Source organism: Theropithecus gelada, chromosome 13 (genome assembly GCF_003255815.1).
Source record: "Theropithecus gelada isolate Dixy chromosome 13, Tgel_1.0, whole genome shotgun sequence".
Taxonomy (NCBI): domain Eukaryota; kingdom Metazoa; phylum Chordata; class Mammalia; order Primates; family Cercopithecidae; genus Theropithecus; species Theropithecus gelada.
The window spans coordinates 64,025,449-64,043,749 of NC_037681.1; the positions used below are offsets into that span (position 1 = coordinate 64,025,449).

At 38.1% G+C, this 18,301-nt stretch overlaps 1 protein-coding gene across 2 annotated transcripts in view; it reads right to left on the reverse strand.

Annotated features, from left to right (window-relative positions):
* Positions 1-18,301, reverse strand: part of THADA (THADA, armadillo repeat containing) — a 353,351-nt gene that overhangs the window by 314,760 nt on the left and 20,290 nt on the right. For both annotated transcript variants that reach the window (XM_025354222.1, XM_025354223.1), the window contains exons 11-16: positions 17,233-17,924; positions 15,706-15,884; positions 14,605-14,760; positions 13,256-13,378; positions 9,558-9,681; positions 3,118-3,269 (exon numbers count right to left, since the gene is read on the reverse strand). In XM_025354222.1, coding sequence (XP_025210007.1) covers positions 3,118-3,269; positions 9,558-9,681; positions 13,256-13,378; positions 14,605-14,760; positions 15,706-15,884; positions 17,233-17,924 — 1,426 coding nt within the window. The remainder of the gene's footprint in view (positions 1-3,117; positions 3,270-9,557; positions 9,682-13,255; positions 13,379-14,604; positions 14,761-15,705; positions 15,885-17,232; positions 17,925-18,301) is intronic.

An 18,301-nucleotide genomic window follows, 5' to 3' on the forward strand; every position in this document is an offset into this window, starting at 1 on the left:
AAAAAAAAAAAAAAAAAAGAAAAAAGAAAAAAAAAAAAAAACACAGCCTGGCATACAACTGTAACTCAATATAAATATTAATTTCCTTTCTCCCTGAATATAGGTAAGTTTTTTATTACAGTAATTAATGATTATTAATTGGTTGGAAATAATTTCAATTGGGAAATTCAACACTGATAAAACCTTTTTTTTAAAACTGCTTCTTTCTTCAGCAAAAGTGTACTTTGTCCGTTAGAATTTTGCTATGATTACAGCCAGACTATCTTCATTATTTCTAGACAGGGTAGTTCATAGTCTCTCTGGGCTGATGTTTCACCTGGGCATCATATGGCTGCCCTTCTCCCTTCCTCCTTCCTATACAGTTAGTTCACTGGAGAAAACTGCAAATCCCCTGGGAAGCTGTACCTGGCAAAACTTCGTGTGTGCAGAAAACAAAGTGATCAATTCAGCCTCAGAAATTATGCATCAGTGCTCCCACACCTATATCTCATAGAAACATCCACTCACATCGCCTGTCCTAAAGAAGACAGAACAAAGGACAGTGTGCTGTTGTAGTCACGGAAAGGTACTGGGTTGACAACAGAAGACATGAGTCCTAGTCCCAACTTCAACAACTGGCAAGCTGTGTGTTCACCAGTCTGGAAGTCAGGGTTTGGCTGCTCAATAATATTCTGATTCTACTAGGATTATGCCCTATCTTATGTCAGGAGAAAATAATTATACACTCAATTTTGAAGTAGATTACAGGTCTACAAATATTTGATGATGTTTTATAATTTCACAACAGTAGATATCAAATGTGCTGATTTAAATATGTTTATTCCAATTTAAATTCTTTACCATTTGATATGTTTATTTTCTATGACCTAAACAAAAAACTTAAAAGTAGTGGCCAAAGTTCAAGTATTAGAACCAACTAAGCATCTACGCCATTTTTTAACTGACAATTAAGTCCCAGAACTGTTTTATTAACCATTAGTAAGAAAGATAATAGCCTTTAAAGTCTAAAATGTCTTTGTTCCATCATCTTAGGTAAATCGAAGTATAATATGACAAAAGATCTAGGATATGCAGCTCCACAGAAAGAAGGGGAGTAAACTAGGTGAACAGGGTAGTCAAGCTACTTATGAGAAAAATATGCCGTCAACAATATGTACGTACGTGTCCTTAGAGAAATCAGGTTAGCATTCAAAAACTGCTGTAAACTTAACTATATTAAAAAATTAATTATATATAAGGCACACCCAAAGAAAGACTTTGGAAATATAATATTGTGATGGTTAATACTGAGTGTCAACTTGATTGCATTGAAGGATGCAAAGTATTGTTCCCGGGTTATGTCTGTGAGGGTACCAAAGGAGATTAATACTTGAATCAGTGGACTGGGAAAGGCATCCTCTATCTGGGTAAACACAATCTACTCAGGTGCCAGTGCAGCCAGAATAAAAGCAGGAAGAAGAACATGGAAAGATTAGACTGGTTTAGTCTTCTGGCCTACTTCTCCCATGCTGCATGCTTCCTGCCCTGGAACATCAGACTCTCCCAAGTTCTTCAGCTTTGGCTTCCTTGCTCCTCAGCTTGCAGAAGGCTATTGTGGGACCTCACCTTGTGATCGTGTGAGTCAATGCTCCTTAATAAACTCTCCTTTAGATATACATCTATCCTATTAGTTCTGTCCCTGTAGAAAACCCTGATACAAATATATAATTAATATTTTTAAGTCTTGAATGCCTATTCCTTTAACTATTTTACTAATCTGCAAGCCAGACAGAGAGTATAAGCAAAATCCTATAGCAAACCACATGTGGTACTAAATTTCTTGAATTCTATGGCTAGTGTCACTATACCAAGCACAGGTTTATCAAATTTAGAGATGCAGAGGTCCCCTAAGCACCTTAGGGCCAAGTCTTTCACATTTATGCCATAATATGCCTTCTCCATCCAGGTACTCTCAAAATAAAGAATGAGGCATCACTATTGACAAAATATGAGGTGACGTGATGAATGATAAGGTGAGGAGGGGCAGACAGAAGAAGAGAAAATCTCCTCTTTAAAACCTGTGTATGGTAACGAAAGTTAGCAGCCTGAGCACCAGGGAACTTTCTGCTCACAAGGGCACCTAAAAAATCATAGGTATCGGTAGATGCTGTACAGCAACTTCCAATATGGACCCAAGTCAAAAAAGATAGCTGTTCTGAGAGATAGATAGATAGATGTTCTACATAGCCATCTAGAAGCCACAGAAACAGATACTACCCTCTCTGGCATGTGATCCTACAGAATCTCACTGCATCTACAAGCTACCATGCCCTAAACACAGCTGAACAACCACAGCCTAGACCATGGCTCAGCTGCAGCAGGCACCCTCGGCCTTTATAGAGCTCTAATAGAAAGCCATAGCTAAGCTCCAGAACCAGTACTCTGCTGGTGACCCAACAGCCCCAGGAGAAGCCTCAAGGGCAGAGCTAAGAGCCTGGGTCTGGAAGTCCCCTGCAGACTCATCCCCATGCAATGTGTTCACTTCCAACCCCATCTTTAATTCCTACCCCAAAGTGGGAAGAGCAATGTGTCAGGAAGAATGGAGGGGCTGGGGATGAGGTAGAGCACCCAGGGACTGCTGTTAACCTCAAGTACTTGGTAAGTTTCAGTCTCAGTTTAGCTATTGCTGGTTGAAAAACCAGAAACATCCTCTCTATCTCATTTACACTCAGTTTCTCAAGTGTATGAAAAAGGGAGATTATCTCAAAAAATGCAAGTTACTGTAAGCGATGTGTTCTGATCGAATATTACATGTCCAAGGAAACAGGGGAAACCACAGTTAACTAAAATCTACCAATAATCTGGTAAACAATAAAACCTACCACCTCCTACACCTCCCTTTTTATCAAAGCAATAAAAACAGCAAAGCTCACTGATTTGGGCCTTATTTACTTTTTGATATTTCCTCCTTTCCCACCAACCCCAAAATAGTAGAGAGGTGTTAATGATAATTGAAAGAAACAGTCCAAAAACATGAGAAGGCAGACACAAAGTGCATGAAAAATCCTCAGATTGCTTTATCTGCTGATAGAAAGTTTCCATGCATGTACCACATTTATACTAGAAAAGTCCTGATACCTGAAAATGTACAGCTGTTTTTGATAACTTCATCAGAAGATCAAATGCTAACATTTTCACATCTTCAAAAGTGCTGGTAAAACATTCCATTAGTGCTTGGAAACGACCAACATCAATATCATGATTCAGCTGATATACTGTATAAATTCTACCTAAAAATATTTTTAAAACAAAAAGATTTAAAAGTGAACAAAAGAAAATCAATCTTCTGAAGTTATTTGACCAAATTTATAGAAAATTAGTACCAAAAAACCACACTTCATACTTTACCCATGAAAGCATAAAAGAGTAACTTTTCCATCAATTTATTTCTTAAAATGACAAAATAAGTACCACAGTTCTCCAAATTAAAAAAGATTTTAAACCATTCCATTATCTTCCAAAAGATATTATATAAAAGATTCCTAAGTTATTGTTAAAAATAAACAAAAACAAGTAAATTTAGAAACACATCTTTTTAAAAATCTTAATAAAACTTCTTGACCTAGAATACAAAGTCCTGGCCGGGCTCAGTGGCTCACACCTGGAATCCCAGCGCTTTGGGAGGCCGAGGCTGGTGGATCACCTGAGGTCAAGAGTTTGAGACCAGCCTGGTCAACAGAGTAAAACCCCGTCTCTACTAAAAATACAAAAATTAGCCGGGCGTGGTGGCACATGGCTGTAATCCCAGCAACTTGGGAGGCTGACGCAGCAGAATCACTTGAGGCCGGGAGGTGGAGGCTGCAGTGAGCCGAGATCACATCAGTACACTCCAGCCTGGGCAACAGAGACTTGGTCTCAAAAAAAAAAAAGAAAAAAAAAAAAAAAAAAAGCAAAGTCCTACTGTATCTTAGAATGAACTGACACAGAATGATCAGTATGATGACATATCCTGACAAACTTACTGGGAGTCAAGGATAAAGAAGGAATCTACTGGCCATTCAGGGAAGAGCTCAATTCATCTACAAAACGGAAAAAATTAGACTGGCTGCACTTGTCCCTATAACAACACATAGTGCTAAAAGATAATGAAGTAATGCTTACAAAATCCTCAGGGAATGAAGGTGTGAAGAACTTTGCCTATCAAACTCTTATTCAAGTACAAGAACAATAGAAACATTTTATAATATGCAAGAAATTAAGAACTACTTATCTCCAGAAACTTTTGGTGAAAAAGAAATTTCAGCCAACCAAGGGATGAAAAAAAAAATTATCCTAAAGAATGACGGCAATCACTGACTCCGCTTAACTCTAGGATGAAGACTCAAGAACTGTGGAAAAATAGGGTTTCACGGCAAAATGTGAAGAACACTTAAAAACATTTCACAAGTGAACTCCTAAGGAAAACGGAAACATGCTTACTTAATTTGAGGAATATAAATTGGGATACAAATTTCTCATTTAATCTTAATTTACAAGTTAGCACAACCCTATGAAATTCCTAGAGCCAACACCTGAGGTTTTTGTTACTTCCTTAACAACTCTGTTCAGATTTGCTTCTTGTTTTCCAATCTGACTGCTTTTTATTTTTTTCTTGTATAACTGCTCTGGCTAGAACTTTCAGTACAACAGTGAACAGCAGTGGGCATCTGTGTCTTCTTCCTGATCTTAGGGCAAAAGCTTTCAGTTGCTCACCACTGAGTGTGATGTTACCTGTGGTTGTGTTACAAATGTCCTTCATCATCTTGTCCTTCCTATTCCTAGTTTTGCTGTGTTCATTTTTTTAACCATAAAAGGGTACTGAATTTTGTCAAATGCTTTTTCTGCATAAATTAAGATGATCACATGGTATTTCCACCTTCATTTTAATGTGATGACATTGACTATTATTCTTAAGTTGACCCACCCTTACATTCCTACGATAAACTCCACTTACTCATGGTATATAATACTTTTAATATGCTGTTGGATTTGGTTTGCTAGTATTCTATTGAGGGTTTTTGCCGCTATATACATAAGGGATATTGGTCTTTCATCTTCTTTTTCTTTTCTTTTTTTTTTTTTCTTTTTGAAATGAAGTCTCGCTCTTGTCACACAGGCTGGAGTGCAATGGCGCGATCTCGGCTCACTGCAACCTCAGACTCCCGGGTTCAGGCGATTCCCCTGCCTCAGCCTCCTGAGTACCTGGGATTACAGGTACCCGCCACCACGTCCGGCTAATTTTTTGTATTTTTAGTAGAGATGGAGTTTCACCATGTTGGCCAGTCTGGTCTTAAACTCCTGACCTCAGGTGATCCACCAGACTCGGCCTCCCAAAGTGGTGGGATTACAGGCATGAGCCACCACACCCGGCCGGTTTTCTTTTAAGTGTCTTTGGTTTTGGTATCAGGGTAATGATGGCCTTATAAAATGAGGTAGGAAGTGTTCCCTTCTCTCCAATTTTTTGAAAGAGTCTGAGAAGGACTGGTGTAATTCTTCTTTCAATGTTTTGTAGATTTCACCGGAGAAGTCACTCGCCCTAAACTTTTCTTCTCTCCTTCTGTGAGCCTTCTGAATACTGATTCAATCTCTTCTTAAAGGTCTGCTCACATTTTCTATTTCTTCTCAAGTCAGTAACTGTCGTGTTTCTAGAAGCTTGTCCATTTCATGTAGATTATCTAACTTGGTGTTACAACTGTTCACTGTATTGTCTTATAATCATTTTTATTTCTGCAAACTTAATAGAAATGTTCCTACTTTCATTTCTGATTTTAGTTGTTTGTACTGTCTTTCTTTTATCTTAGTCAGTTTAGCAAACTTTGTCTACTTTGTCGATCTTGAAAAACACAACTTCTGGTTTCCTTATTTGTGTTGTTTTTCTATTCTCTATTTCGTTTATCTTTGTTCTAATCTTTTTGTTTCCTTCCTTTTAAGTTTGTTCTTCTCTTCTAATTGCTTGAGGTAGAAAGTTAACTTGGTTATTAATTCAAGATCTTTTAACGTAGGCATTTACAGCTATAACTTTCCCTATAGGCACTGCTTTTGCAGCATTGTGTAAGTTTTGGTATGTCGTATTTTTGCTTTCACTCATCTCAAAATATTTTCTAACTTCCTTCATTATTTATTCTTTCATCCATCAGTTGTTTAAGAGCTTTTTTCAAATTTGAAGCCCTTTATGACACCACTGTATGAAGCCACTAACACTCTCCAGCCTCCTAGGTCTTCTATATATCCCCCTTATCTTCTTGAAATATTTTTCATAGAACTTATCTACATCTTGTACATACATAATCTACATAATCTTGCATCTACATAATGTAATAATATACACAAATTCTATGTATTACTTGTTCATTCCTGTCTCCCTTCACTGAAACATAAGCTCCAAAGGAAGAAGCACCTTGTTTGGGACAGTGAATATCCTTGGCTGCTTGACATATAATAAGCACTAAATTAATATTTGCTGAACAAATCCTTTTAATCTAATTGTAGAATTTTATTACCATCAATATTGTGGCATTTGATTCCACATAAGAAAGATGCATGCAACTTATTCTTCTTGGTCTAGGAAAGGCAGAAACCATTTGACTAATCTGAAATCAGAGTCCTATCACTGAAGTTTTTGAGATGATAATGAAGGATGAATTTACATCTCCTATCCTGTACTTCACAGTCAAGGTTCTTAAGTCCCCTTTAAAAGTAATGGCTACAGTATGGCTTGCTCCATTTGCATTACCTCCCAGTTGTCTAACATAATTACAATGGCATAAGTCACTGCCCAATTACATGAAACTCATACATTAGGAAGATGACTCAGGGTTTTCATTTTTAAAGCACATTTAAATGTTTTAAATTACTCTCTTGACTGAAAAATTATAGGTACGCTTCAGCCTAGTTTTAATTCCCACACACTTAGGTGCAGCTACAACTACATCAAATGCGCAGGAAACTTTTTGTTATATGATTGAAGTAATCAATCACTCTGAGGTAAAAACTTATTTTCTAAATTAAGTTGAAGTACTACTGAAATTTTATGAACTGACGGGAGACTCCTGCATTCACTGAATGCTGTAACAAATTACCACATACTTGGTGGCTTAAAACCACAGAAATCTATTCTCTCACAGTTCTGGAAGGCAGAAGTTCAAAATCAAGGTGTCAGTAGGGCCATGCACTCCAGAGCCTCTAAAATCTGTTCCTTGCCTCTTCCAGCTTCCAGCAGCTGCAAGCATTCCATGGCCTGGAGCCATATCACGCCAATCTCTACCTACGCCGTCACACTGCCTCCTCTTTCGTTTGTCAAATCTCTCTCTGCCTCTGTCTTGTAAGGATACTTGTGATGACATTTTTGGTCCATCAAGATAATCTAGATATCTCACCTCAAGATCCTAAACTTAAGAACATCTGCAAGGACCCCTTTTCCACGTAAAGTTTGCATTCACAGCTTCTTAAGGATTTGATGTGGATGTGTTTTGGAGACCATTTTTCAGCCTGCTATCCCCACTTGAATAAGGTGATCATATTTCTTACATAAATACTGTAACAAGCTAATATCATCAATACTCTAATAGGATGCCCTGTGAAGAACACCATATCGCCCATACAACATTGCTGCAAAAATGAACAGCATGAATCAAGTCATCAGGAAACAATGAGACAAACCCCAATTGAGACATATTCTTCCAAAATGTTAATATCATAAAACAAGAAACTTTCCAGATTAAAGGAAGCTAAAAAGAGGCATAACAACAAAACGCAATGCGTGATCTAGGGTTGCTTCCCAGATTGTGGGAAGTTAGTTTTTTGTTCTACAATATAAAAGGCCATTTGTTGGGACAACTGGCAAAATTTAAATATGGACTGCATATTCGATTAAAGCATTGTATCGACATTCAATTTCCTGAATTTGATCATTGTGTTATGGTTATAAAATTAATAAAAGACACAGATATAGCAAATATTGCAAAATATTAATAACTGATGAATCGGCCGGGTGCGGTGGCTCATGCCTGTAATCCCAGCACTTTGGGAGACTGAGGAGGGCGGAAAACCTGAGGTCAGGAGTTCAAGACCAGCCTGACCAATATGGTGAAACCCTATCTCTGCTAAAAATACAAAAATTAGCCAGGCGTGGTGGCGGGTACCTGTAATCCCAGCTACTCAGGAGGCTGAGGCAGAAGAACTGCTTGAACCTGGGAGGCAGAGACTGCAGTGATCACGCCACTGCACTCCAGCCTGGGCAACAGAGCGAGACTCCGTATCAAAAAAAAAAAAACAAAAAACAAAAAACAAAAACAAAAAAAAACTATGAATCTAGGTAGAGCGTACATGGCTATTCATTGAACTAGTCTTGAAACTTTGCTGTTGATTTAAATTTTTTCAAAACAAAAACTTTTAAAAACTGATTTTCCCCAAATGAAGCAAGCCTCTATTACATTAGCTAACTGTCCTGTCAAAAAATTACACTTTGCCCAATACTTTAAAATAAAAAAGAATCCAATGATAGCGTAAAGCTCCCTCGTACTTCGGCCATTCCCTGTGAAAGAGCAGCTGAGCAGGATATTTTCCTGTTTGACCACAGTCAAGGAAGACTGAGCACAAGCAAGAAATCCCGCATTATAACACATATACACACATGTACACGGAAAAAAGAATCATTTTGGCAGGGCACGGTGGCTCACGCCTGTAATCTCAGCACTTTCGGGGACCGAGGCAGGCAGATCACGAGGTCAGGAGATCAAGACCATCCTGGCTAACACGGTGGAACCCCATCCCTACTAAAAACACAAAAAATTAGCCAGGCGTGGTGGCACGTGCCTGAAGTCCCAGCTACTTGGGAGGCTGAGGCAGGAGAATCACTTGAACCCAGGAGGCGGAGGTTGCAGTGAGCCGAGACCATGCCACCGCACTCCAGCCTGGGTGACAGAGCTAGACTCTGTCTCAAAAGAAAAAAAAAGGAATAATTTCTTGTCAAAAAAGGAAAAAAAAAAAAAAAAAAGATTTGAAGAGGGAACTGAAATTTCACCCTCTTGAGAACCACACAGAAGGAAAAACAAAGGGTATCATTAAACCAGAACACTTGGAAACTACAGCCTCATGTTGTCTTTCCGAAACCAGATTGAGGCATATGAAACAGATAGTATGTAAGGGAAACCACATTTTAACCACAGAGCTCACTGAGAAATACTAAATATAATAGAAGCTATTATTATTTCAAATTTTAAAACTTAAAGAACAGATTGGATACTATCTTAAAACAGCAACAAACAAATTAGGGAGGTAAGAGCTGGAACTCTTTCCATAATAAGCATAATCCATGAAAATTACACTTTGGGGTTGGCAAATAATGATCAATGAAAAGGGAGATAGTTTCTCTTCTGTCCTTTACTGGCAAATTTCATTATGTACAAGCAAGAATTACATGGTAAGAATAAAACCTCAAAGAAAGGCAACAAAACTGAAACTTCAAATAAAGCAAAATGTAGAATAAGTATGTTTTGAAAGAAAAAATATTATTTCCCATAACATTATTAAACACTTACCTTCTGGGACATGAAAAACTTCAGCTATTGAGCCTAAAATGGTTAAAGCTGAAAATCTAGTTGAGTAGGAAGATCCAGGAAACAATGCTTCAAAAAGACTGTTACAAATGGATGACATGAAATTCTTAAAAAAAAAAAAAATTACAGTAAGTATAATTACGTCACAATAGGTTATATTCATAGTATTAAACACCCTTTTAGAGTGGGTGTTTTTGTTTTTAATGTAAAAATAAAAAATTTCAAAAATGATACTGGTTGTTCATTTTGCTTAATAATTCAGGTTAGTACCCTTGACCATAAGCTATATCATGACTTTAATAAACCCTATATTTGCAGAGTCAACAAGAAGTACAATTTCTATTGTAGCCCAGACAGATGTGTACACTTTTTTTTTTTTTTAAGACAGAGTCTCACTGGGTTCAACAGCCCTAGTCTTCACTGACTCTACCGAAGATCCCTGCATTCATTTCTAGGGTGAAGAACATGCAACCTTGGGGATTTATCCTTTAGGTCCCCACAAGCCCTAAGAGTATATTAGGTTATTAATTCTATTAGGTTTCAAAGGAATAGGGCCATTACTGAAAAATATCCCAGTTAAACTACTTTTAATTATAAGTGAAACAGGATTCACATTAAAACACAACAAGAGCCAGGCGTAGTGGCTCATGCCTGTAATCCCAGCAATTTGGGAGGCTGAGGTGGGCGGATCACCTGAGGTCAGGAGTTCGAGACCGGCCTGGCCAACATGATGAAACCCTGTCTCTACTAAAAATACAAAAATTAGCCTGGTGTGGTGGCGGGCGCCTGTAGTCCCAGCTACTCAAGAGGTTGAGGCAGGAGAATTGCTTGAACCCAGGAGGTGGAGGTTGCAGTGAGCCAAGATCACGCCACTGCAGTCCAGCCTGCGTGAAAGAGCAAAACTCCGTCTAAAAAACACAAGATCATCCACTAGGAGGTATCATTCAAACTGTATTGTCATTTATATGCTTAAATATAGTTCTTTCCCGCAATCAGACTGTAGCCACAATGAAGGTAGGGACCACATTTCTATGTTTGGATCCCTAGTGCTAAGCACACTATCCTACACACATAGTAACACTCAGTATATGCTCTAATCACTTTTAATGGTTCCCAGTGAAGCTTCCAAATCTTCCTTGGCCTATCACTGAAAGGTATCCATTTTCAACTTGATTCTTTGGATTCACTTCCTATTACTCAAGTCCTCCATTCCCTAAGGTATTTTATGTTATTCACACCACTGAATTCACCATTCCCCGAGATCTCCCTATACTTTCTTATCTCCAAGACTTCATTAAGCTAGTACTGGGGGTTGCAGGGAGAAAACACTGAGATTTTGGAGTCAAGAGCAGGTCTGGACTGGAGTTCTGACTCGACCACTTACTAGCTGAGGAAACTTACACAGGTTATTGCACTTCACTGAGCTTCAGCTTTCTCACTTGTTAAGTGGGGATAAGAATGTTATCTCACAGCCTTTTTATTAAAGGTTAAATGAGAACGTGGACATCTAACATTTTATAAATTTAAAAGGACTCTAGTTACTATCAGTTATTCAGGTATAAAATAATCTCCACTAGACTAGAAGACATCTTTTTCAATTAATAGCCTCCTCTTCTCCCCCAGCACTTAAAGTCTATCGATTGGCACTGAGCACACCACACACTGTACACGGCACCCACTGTTCTGACGATGTGACAGTCATGACACTATAGTGCCAAGCTCACAACCTCCAAAAGCCACAGGTGTGCCAGTAGGGAAAAAGTACCATAACCACGAGACTGACTCAGATTAAGACTCTAAGCACTAATTTTCAAAACACGCATACTTATAAGCACAGACCAAGAAACCATGCATACATGAAAATTCAGAATCTCAATCCAAAAAACAGCTTTTGTATTTCCAAGTACTTGAGTTTTCACAAATCATCATTTTACCCCTTACGAAAAGAAAGTAAACGAGTTATGCATTGTTAAATCTACCAATGATCTAAGAGAAGCTACAAAATAACTAGGCTGGGCATAATATCCAAAAGAATCCATAATAATGTTGAGAGTAGGTAGTATGTCATGCCTGTAATCCCATCACTTTGGGAGGTGGAGGCGGGGGAATCACTTGAGGTCAGGATGTTGAAACCAGGCTGGGTAACACAGCAAGAACCCACATCTACAAAAAATTAATTAATTTAAAAGAAATTTTTTTAACTGTCCCACACACACACTGGGGGCTTCAATATATATTCTAGTCACTTTTTAAATTTTTATTTATTAATTTTTTGAAGCAGGGTCTCACTGCTCTGTTGCCCAGGATGGAGTGCAGTGGTACAATTAAGGTTCACCACAGCCCTGACCTCCTGTACTCCAGCAACCTTCAAGCCTCAGCCTCCTGAGTATCTGGGACCACAGATGCGCACCACCATGCCCGTCTCAAGGTTTCTTTGTTTTTTTTTTTAATAGAGATGGGGTCGTGCTATGTTGCCCAGGCTAGTCTTGAAGTCCTGGGCTCAAGTGATCCTCCTGCCTCAATCTCCCAAAGTGCTGAGATTACAGGCATGAGCCAGCGCCAGTCGCTTTTAATGACTCCCAGCAAGGCTTTGTAGAGAGATACATAGTTATATCACTTCTCGGCCTTTTGGCTAAGATCAAGTGGTGAAATACAGTCTACAAAGAGCTTTTTCATTTAATCCTCAAATCAATCTTTTGAGAAAGGTTACAAATTCTGCTTAGAGTTGATGAGACTCAAGTCAGCCAACTAATAAGTGGCAGAATCAGGAGTAAACCTATGTCTTTAAAATTCAGGTTGTGACTTCCCAATCTTCGTCATTGAGATTTTAAGAAGTCAAGTTGATTTTAGCCTTTGAATAGAAATATCCTTTGTTTGATGGCTTTTTATCTTTTAAATACAAAACTGAAAACCAAGGGCATCCATAATAATGTTTAGAGTAAGTAGTGAGCATGTCATAGTTCAAATGTATCATTAATCTATTTATCTACCTCTTTCTCAAAATAAATAGGTAAGTTCTGTCTTCTACCTGGGCCTGAGGAGAAAAAAAGGGTCTGCTTCTCAAAGGCTAGATTTGGGGGAAGAACAGTGAAAAGCTCAATCTGTTCTGCTGAAAAGAAATTCAAGATTGTCAAGCTAAGCCCTGGCCCAGACTGGAGCTGCTGTACCTGGGTTTCCATCCATTTCATTAACACAATGCCCTAAAATCCAGCCCTACTCTTCAAGCTCACTCCAATGTGAGACAGACAGCAAGCTCCCTCCACAGCTGGACCATGGGCCAAGAGTCATTAATACCAAGCCTCTGTAAGTCATGTCAATCTAACGAGAAAACAGGCCCAGCAACAGCAGTCTTCTGCCCTGGAGAAGGACGGAGTTCAGTACTATCAATTACCCTTCTGTTAAAGTACTAAATTCATCTGGCCCACATGAGCTGAAAGTGACTGGGGTTAGCCCACTAACGTCATTCTGTAACAGTCCTCCAGTACAACACTGGTTCCATAACCCAGGCTACATCAAGTAGCGCACCAAAGCAGCAGAAGAAATAGGTAATACTCAGCCTGAAGGAAAAAAAGCACAGAAACACAATTCACCGAAAGACTTCCATTTATTTCCCTTTAATGCTTATTCATCATACTTTTTAATTTTTAAAAAAAGTCTATGTTTAGAAATATATCACCTACCTTATACTGCTGTAAAGAAACAGAAGGGTGCTGTTTGGTTAACTCCTTCTCTGGTTCATGTTTGGATTTATTCTGCTCCAATTTATAAAGTACCTGAGAACTTTCCTGTATTCTACAAAACAACTTTTGAGACAAAGGAAATGAAGCAGAGGTGAGCCACACATTAAATTTAAATGTCAGCCTGAGAGGCAAATTCTTTAGAATAAAATGTCAGGCAAGGAGAGCACTGATTTTTAATCTCTTAATATTTTATAACGTTTCTTTTTGATGGAAAATAATTTTTATACCAAAAACAAAGTTATTATTGCAAAGCAGAATACTATCATTAAACCACAGTTCTATTTCCTTTAAGTTGGCACAAACCTGAAGATGATATAGTCATTTCCCTACTCTACCAATTCTTCACCCCACAAATGTGTTGCGCAATTAATTCAAGTTGGATTATTTGATAATGATCACTTTATAAGGTGCTTAAAACTATAAAAATGCAAGGGCATTCTTTCTCCTGTTACCAATTTTTCTTAAAACTACCTTAACTCCAGCATTAGATTTTTTCTTTACAAAAAAGAACCCAAGGTTGATTTACTACACCAAAATGAAAGGCCTTTTGGACATGTGTGGTGGCTCATGCCTGTAACCGCAACACTTTGGGAGGCTGAGGTGGGAGGATCACTAAAGCACAGGAGTTTAACACCAGCCTGGGCAACAGAGCGAGACCATATCTCTAAAAAAAGAAAAAAATTAAACATTAGACAGGCATGGTGGTATGCCCCTGTCGTCCTAGCTACCTGAGAGGCTGGGGAGGAAGAATTGCTTGAGCCTGGGAGGTGGAGGGTACAGTGAGCTATGATCACACTACTGCACTCCAACCTGGGTGACAGAGCAAGACCCTTTTTTTTTCTTTTTTTTTCTTTTTGGAGACTGAGTCTCACTCTGTCGCCCAGGCTGGAGTGGTACAATCTCGGCTCACTGCAATCTCCACTCCTAGGTTCAAGCAATTCTCCTGCCTCAGCCTCCCAAGTAGCTAGGACTACAGATGCACACTGCCACGTCCGGCTAATTTTTTTGTATTTTAGTAGTGACAGGGTTTCACCGTGTTGCCCAGGCTGATCCTGAACTCCTGAAAAAAAATGGTGGGGGGAGGGGTGTGTGCTTTCCACTCTGGATTTTAATCCCAAATGTAAGCTTTATGGAATCAGAGAACAGGTCATAGAAGGGCCATCATGAACAGATGCGGTAGCTCAATTCCATGACCATTCCCACACGCTCCCAAAATCTGGGCTCTTTTTAAAAACCATTTCCCAAACAAAGTTCACCACTTCCCTATGCCTTCTGATGGGAAATTCTACCTTTTTAAGAAGTGAACAGATCTGTTGCCGCACTCCTGGAGACTGGCTGTTAAGATTGTATGTAATAAAGAACTGAATCCACTGCATTTCTTCCATGGAAACAATTTCTGTGCTTCGATTACTTTCACAAAGCAAGCCTAATGTATCTATCCTTACCTAAAAAACATCAAGCAATAAAACATTAATTTTCCAAGAAAAAAGCAAAACCTAAATCACTTGAATTGTTTAATTACTTACATAGGCTACAAAAGGAAAAAAATAAACTTCAGTTCACCAATAGGTACCTCAGAAAGGTTTCTTAATCTCAAAGATCCTAGTGTTATTTCCTATACAATTTTTTTATTAAACGTGTAAATTGGGGATTTATAAAATGCAACAATCAAAGATTTTTATTCCATGGTAATGCTCAGCTTCATTCCTTTTTCTCTTTTTTTCCAGTGACCCCCTTTACCCCATCACCTCACTCTTAAATTACTGCCAGGCACTTCTAACTGGTTTCCTGGTTTCTTTCTGCTCCCACTCTGGAAATTCATGTTTCCACTAATGTAATTCCTTGCTGAAAACAGTGGCTTTGGTTTAGCTTCATAAAACCAGCTGGTGCCTGGGAACCAATGAAGTCTTTGGTCTAACATTAGACCTTTCCAAAAAATGTCCAAAACACTCCACCCCTGATAAGCAATGTTCTTAATCATCCTCCAGACCTTGCTCATTTGGGTCCCTCCATTTTGTATGCTGCTCCAAGGCTTCCTCTTTTCTAATCGTATCTATCACTTTCCTAATCAAGCACCACCTGCTCTGATCAGTCTCTTCTGAGCCTCCCAAGCATGTATTTAAGGGCAGATGATGGCACGCTTGTATCTGTACTGTCAGTTCTAAGAGTTTCCAGTTGTTTTATGCAAGTTTTCTTACATCCTCAACTAAACTTGCAATAGCTTGAAGAAAGGGTCTACTGAAAGTTTAGTTGAGAAACTAGGGTTTCTACTCATTCTCTTTATGAACTCCCTAAAACAGTGCAGGACATAATGTAGGGGCCTCTACATTGAACTGCTACATGAAAGGGATCTACTGCACCTACAAATCCAGGTAATTTTCTTTACTTACTTGACAATGCTGATGAATTAAGCCTTGCTTTATTCTTGCACCAGACACGAGGTTCTCCCAGGTATCAGTAGCAGACTGAAGATGTCCATGAGCTCTAGCTATTCGCAGACATGCCATCAAAGCTCCCAGAGCCCCCCTGCTATTACAAGACCCTAAGGATGGGAAAGATTGCTCTTGTCCTGAAAGCACAGTAACAAAGACCATTACCATATTATGCAATGACTACTATAATTATCAGCTGCTAATTTTCATGTTTCCAATTAACATTTTATTTCAATAAATAAAAATCACACTTTAAACTCATTTCTAACATAAATTAAAGTTCCTATTCTAAAATAAATCATTATTTAAAATGATTTGTCCTTTTGTCAATCATTTCAGGTAAGCATAATTCTCTTATTGTTAACATAAACAAATCATTATTTACCTGCTAACATTTTTACTTTTTCCCTAACACTTAGAAAATGAATCAGGAAGTAAATCAGGAAAAAAAATCAGGTGGAGAAATAAACACATCAGTGGCTACAGACTTATTATTGCTCTAAAAGTAAACACTGAACCTCTCTGCACATTTTAGAGTGACTGTTTTTCACTAGTAAAGAAGATTTAAAAAGGAACACAAACAGCCTGCTGGTTTGAGAGGCTAGCACATCAGCCATTACCAGGAAGACAGGGCAGCTTGATATAAAAATAAAGACAACCTTACTTCAGAACAGATTCTTGAATCCTGAATTTCAGATGGCTTTTCAAAAAGTCAAGAACAACTGTTGTCAAAAATTACAAAAAATGGCTTATTTTCACATACAGGAATCAAATTTTCCTGCTACCTCATGGCTACTCTTTGAAGTACTGAAAGTTTTTAACAATTTTAGTTGAAAATATTTCTTAAAACCACACTGTACAATACTACATTTTTGCTTTGTTAAACAATATAATAATTTTAAGATTTATACGATGTGTCATGATCATCACTTTACACATCCTGAATTATGCTTGAATTTGCAGTGATTCCTGTAGGGTTTGTGAGTTTCAATGGGATGTCTACCCCTATTGTAAGTAACTATAGATGGCTATTTCTTGAGAACATGCCTCTGAATTTTGTCACTTCCCCAGAGAAAAGAACTTACTACTGCCAAGTTACCTGTCTTTAACCTTGCCTAACACAATTTTTAATTATTGTCTCAATCACTTGAATAAGCACATTATATAAGACACACAAACTTTTATTCCAGTAATACAACAAAATAAATTCAGAACTTGAAAAAATGAATTAAAACCTTGTAATAAAGGAAAGTTTATCATTGTAAGTGGAATTATTCTTTAGCTTGTAGAAATGACTTCAGCCAAAAAACTCCATTCAGCTTTATACAGGAACATTCGTTTCAAACTGAAACATCTATCATTAATCTCCTCCTTTACTATTTATAGAAGTGATATTTAAATTTAAATATAATTAGCATCTGCATAGCTACCTACATTTAAGTATTATAATTAGAAATTACTAAAACAAAAATGCATTTTTCTTACCAGTTTTAGCATCAATAGAAGTCTGAAGAATCTTTACCATGTACTGTAAGCTTTCAGGGCTGTAACTTAGTAATTTTGGCAAGTAATAATCAATCACGTAAGATTTTTGATCCAAGTTTCCTTCACACAGTATAAAAAGGAGAGGAGAAACCCAGGTCTCATGCCACTGGTCAATCCAAGAACTCTCAGCAGTCTGGGATTTCAAATGACTCTTATGATTTTTAAACATGGTTTCCAAGAGGTCACTTGCATAAGGTACCAATGACTGGTCCCCCATCACCTCTAAGATTTGAGATGGAATAGTTTTATCTATAGCCAGAATATGTTCAATTCCTATGCACTCTACCAAACAACCAAGGCACATGTACTTTCCTTTAATATGCCATTCCAATCGCAGAAGACTCTCAGTCAGTTTCACAAAGAAAGGATCAGGGACCAAAACTGCACCTTCCACAGTGAGCCGATGCATTTGGAGAAGGTTTTTGAACATGATTTTGGTTTGGTGTCTTAGAGCATCCAATGGATGTTCCCAATGGGTATAGACATATTCCAAAAGTCTCCCAACTATACTTGAATTCCCATTCAGGCTGTCCCTTAGGCTGGGGGAACTTGATTCAAGGACTTGTATGGCTGAATTAGTCCAGGATGCCATGATTCTAGACAGAAACATTTCCAGCGTTGGCTCTTTAATCCTGAAGAAAAACAAGCCATGATCCATTATTGTAAACTGATTAGTAAAAGAAATTTCATTTTAGAACAATTTAGACTTTAAAAATATTAAATACAAAGAATGAGCACAAATTTCAATTATTAAATTTACAAGAACAAAAAACTACAAGTAAAGACAAAACTGATCTCAAATTCGTGTATGAATCTTTTTACCTTGTAAAAAGTAATCCAGAAAGGAGTTCAAGACCAGCCTAAGCAATATAGTGAAACCCCATCTCTATAAAAATTTTAAAAATTAGCTGGGTGTGGTGACACACACCTGCAATCCCAGCTACTTGGGAGGCTGAGGTGGGAGGATTGCTTGAGCCCACGAGTGAGACTGCAGTGAGCTGTGCTCACA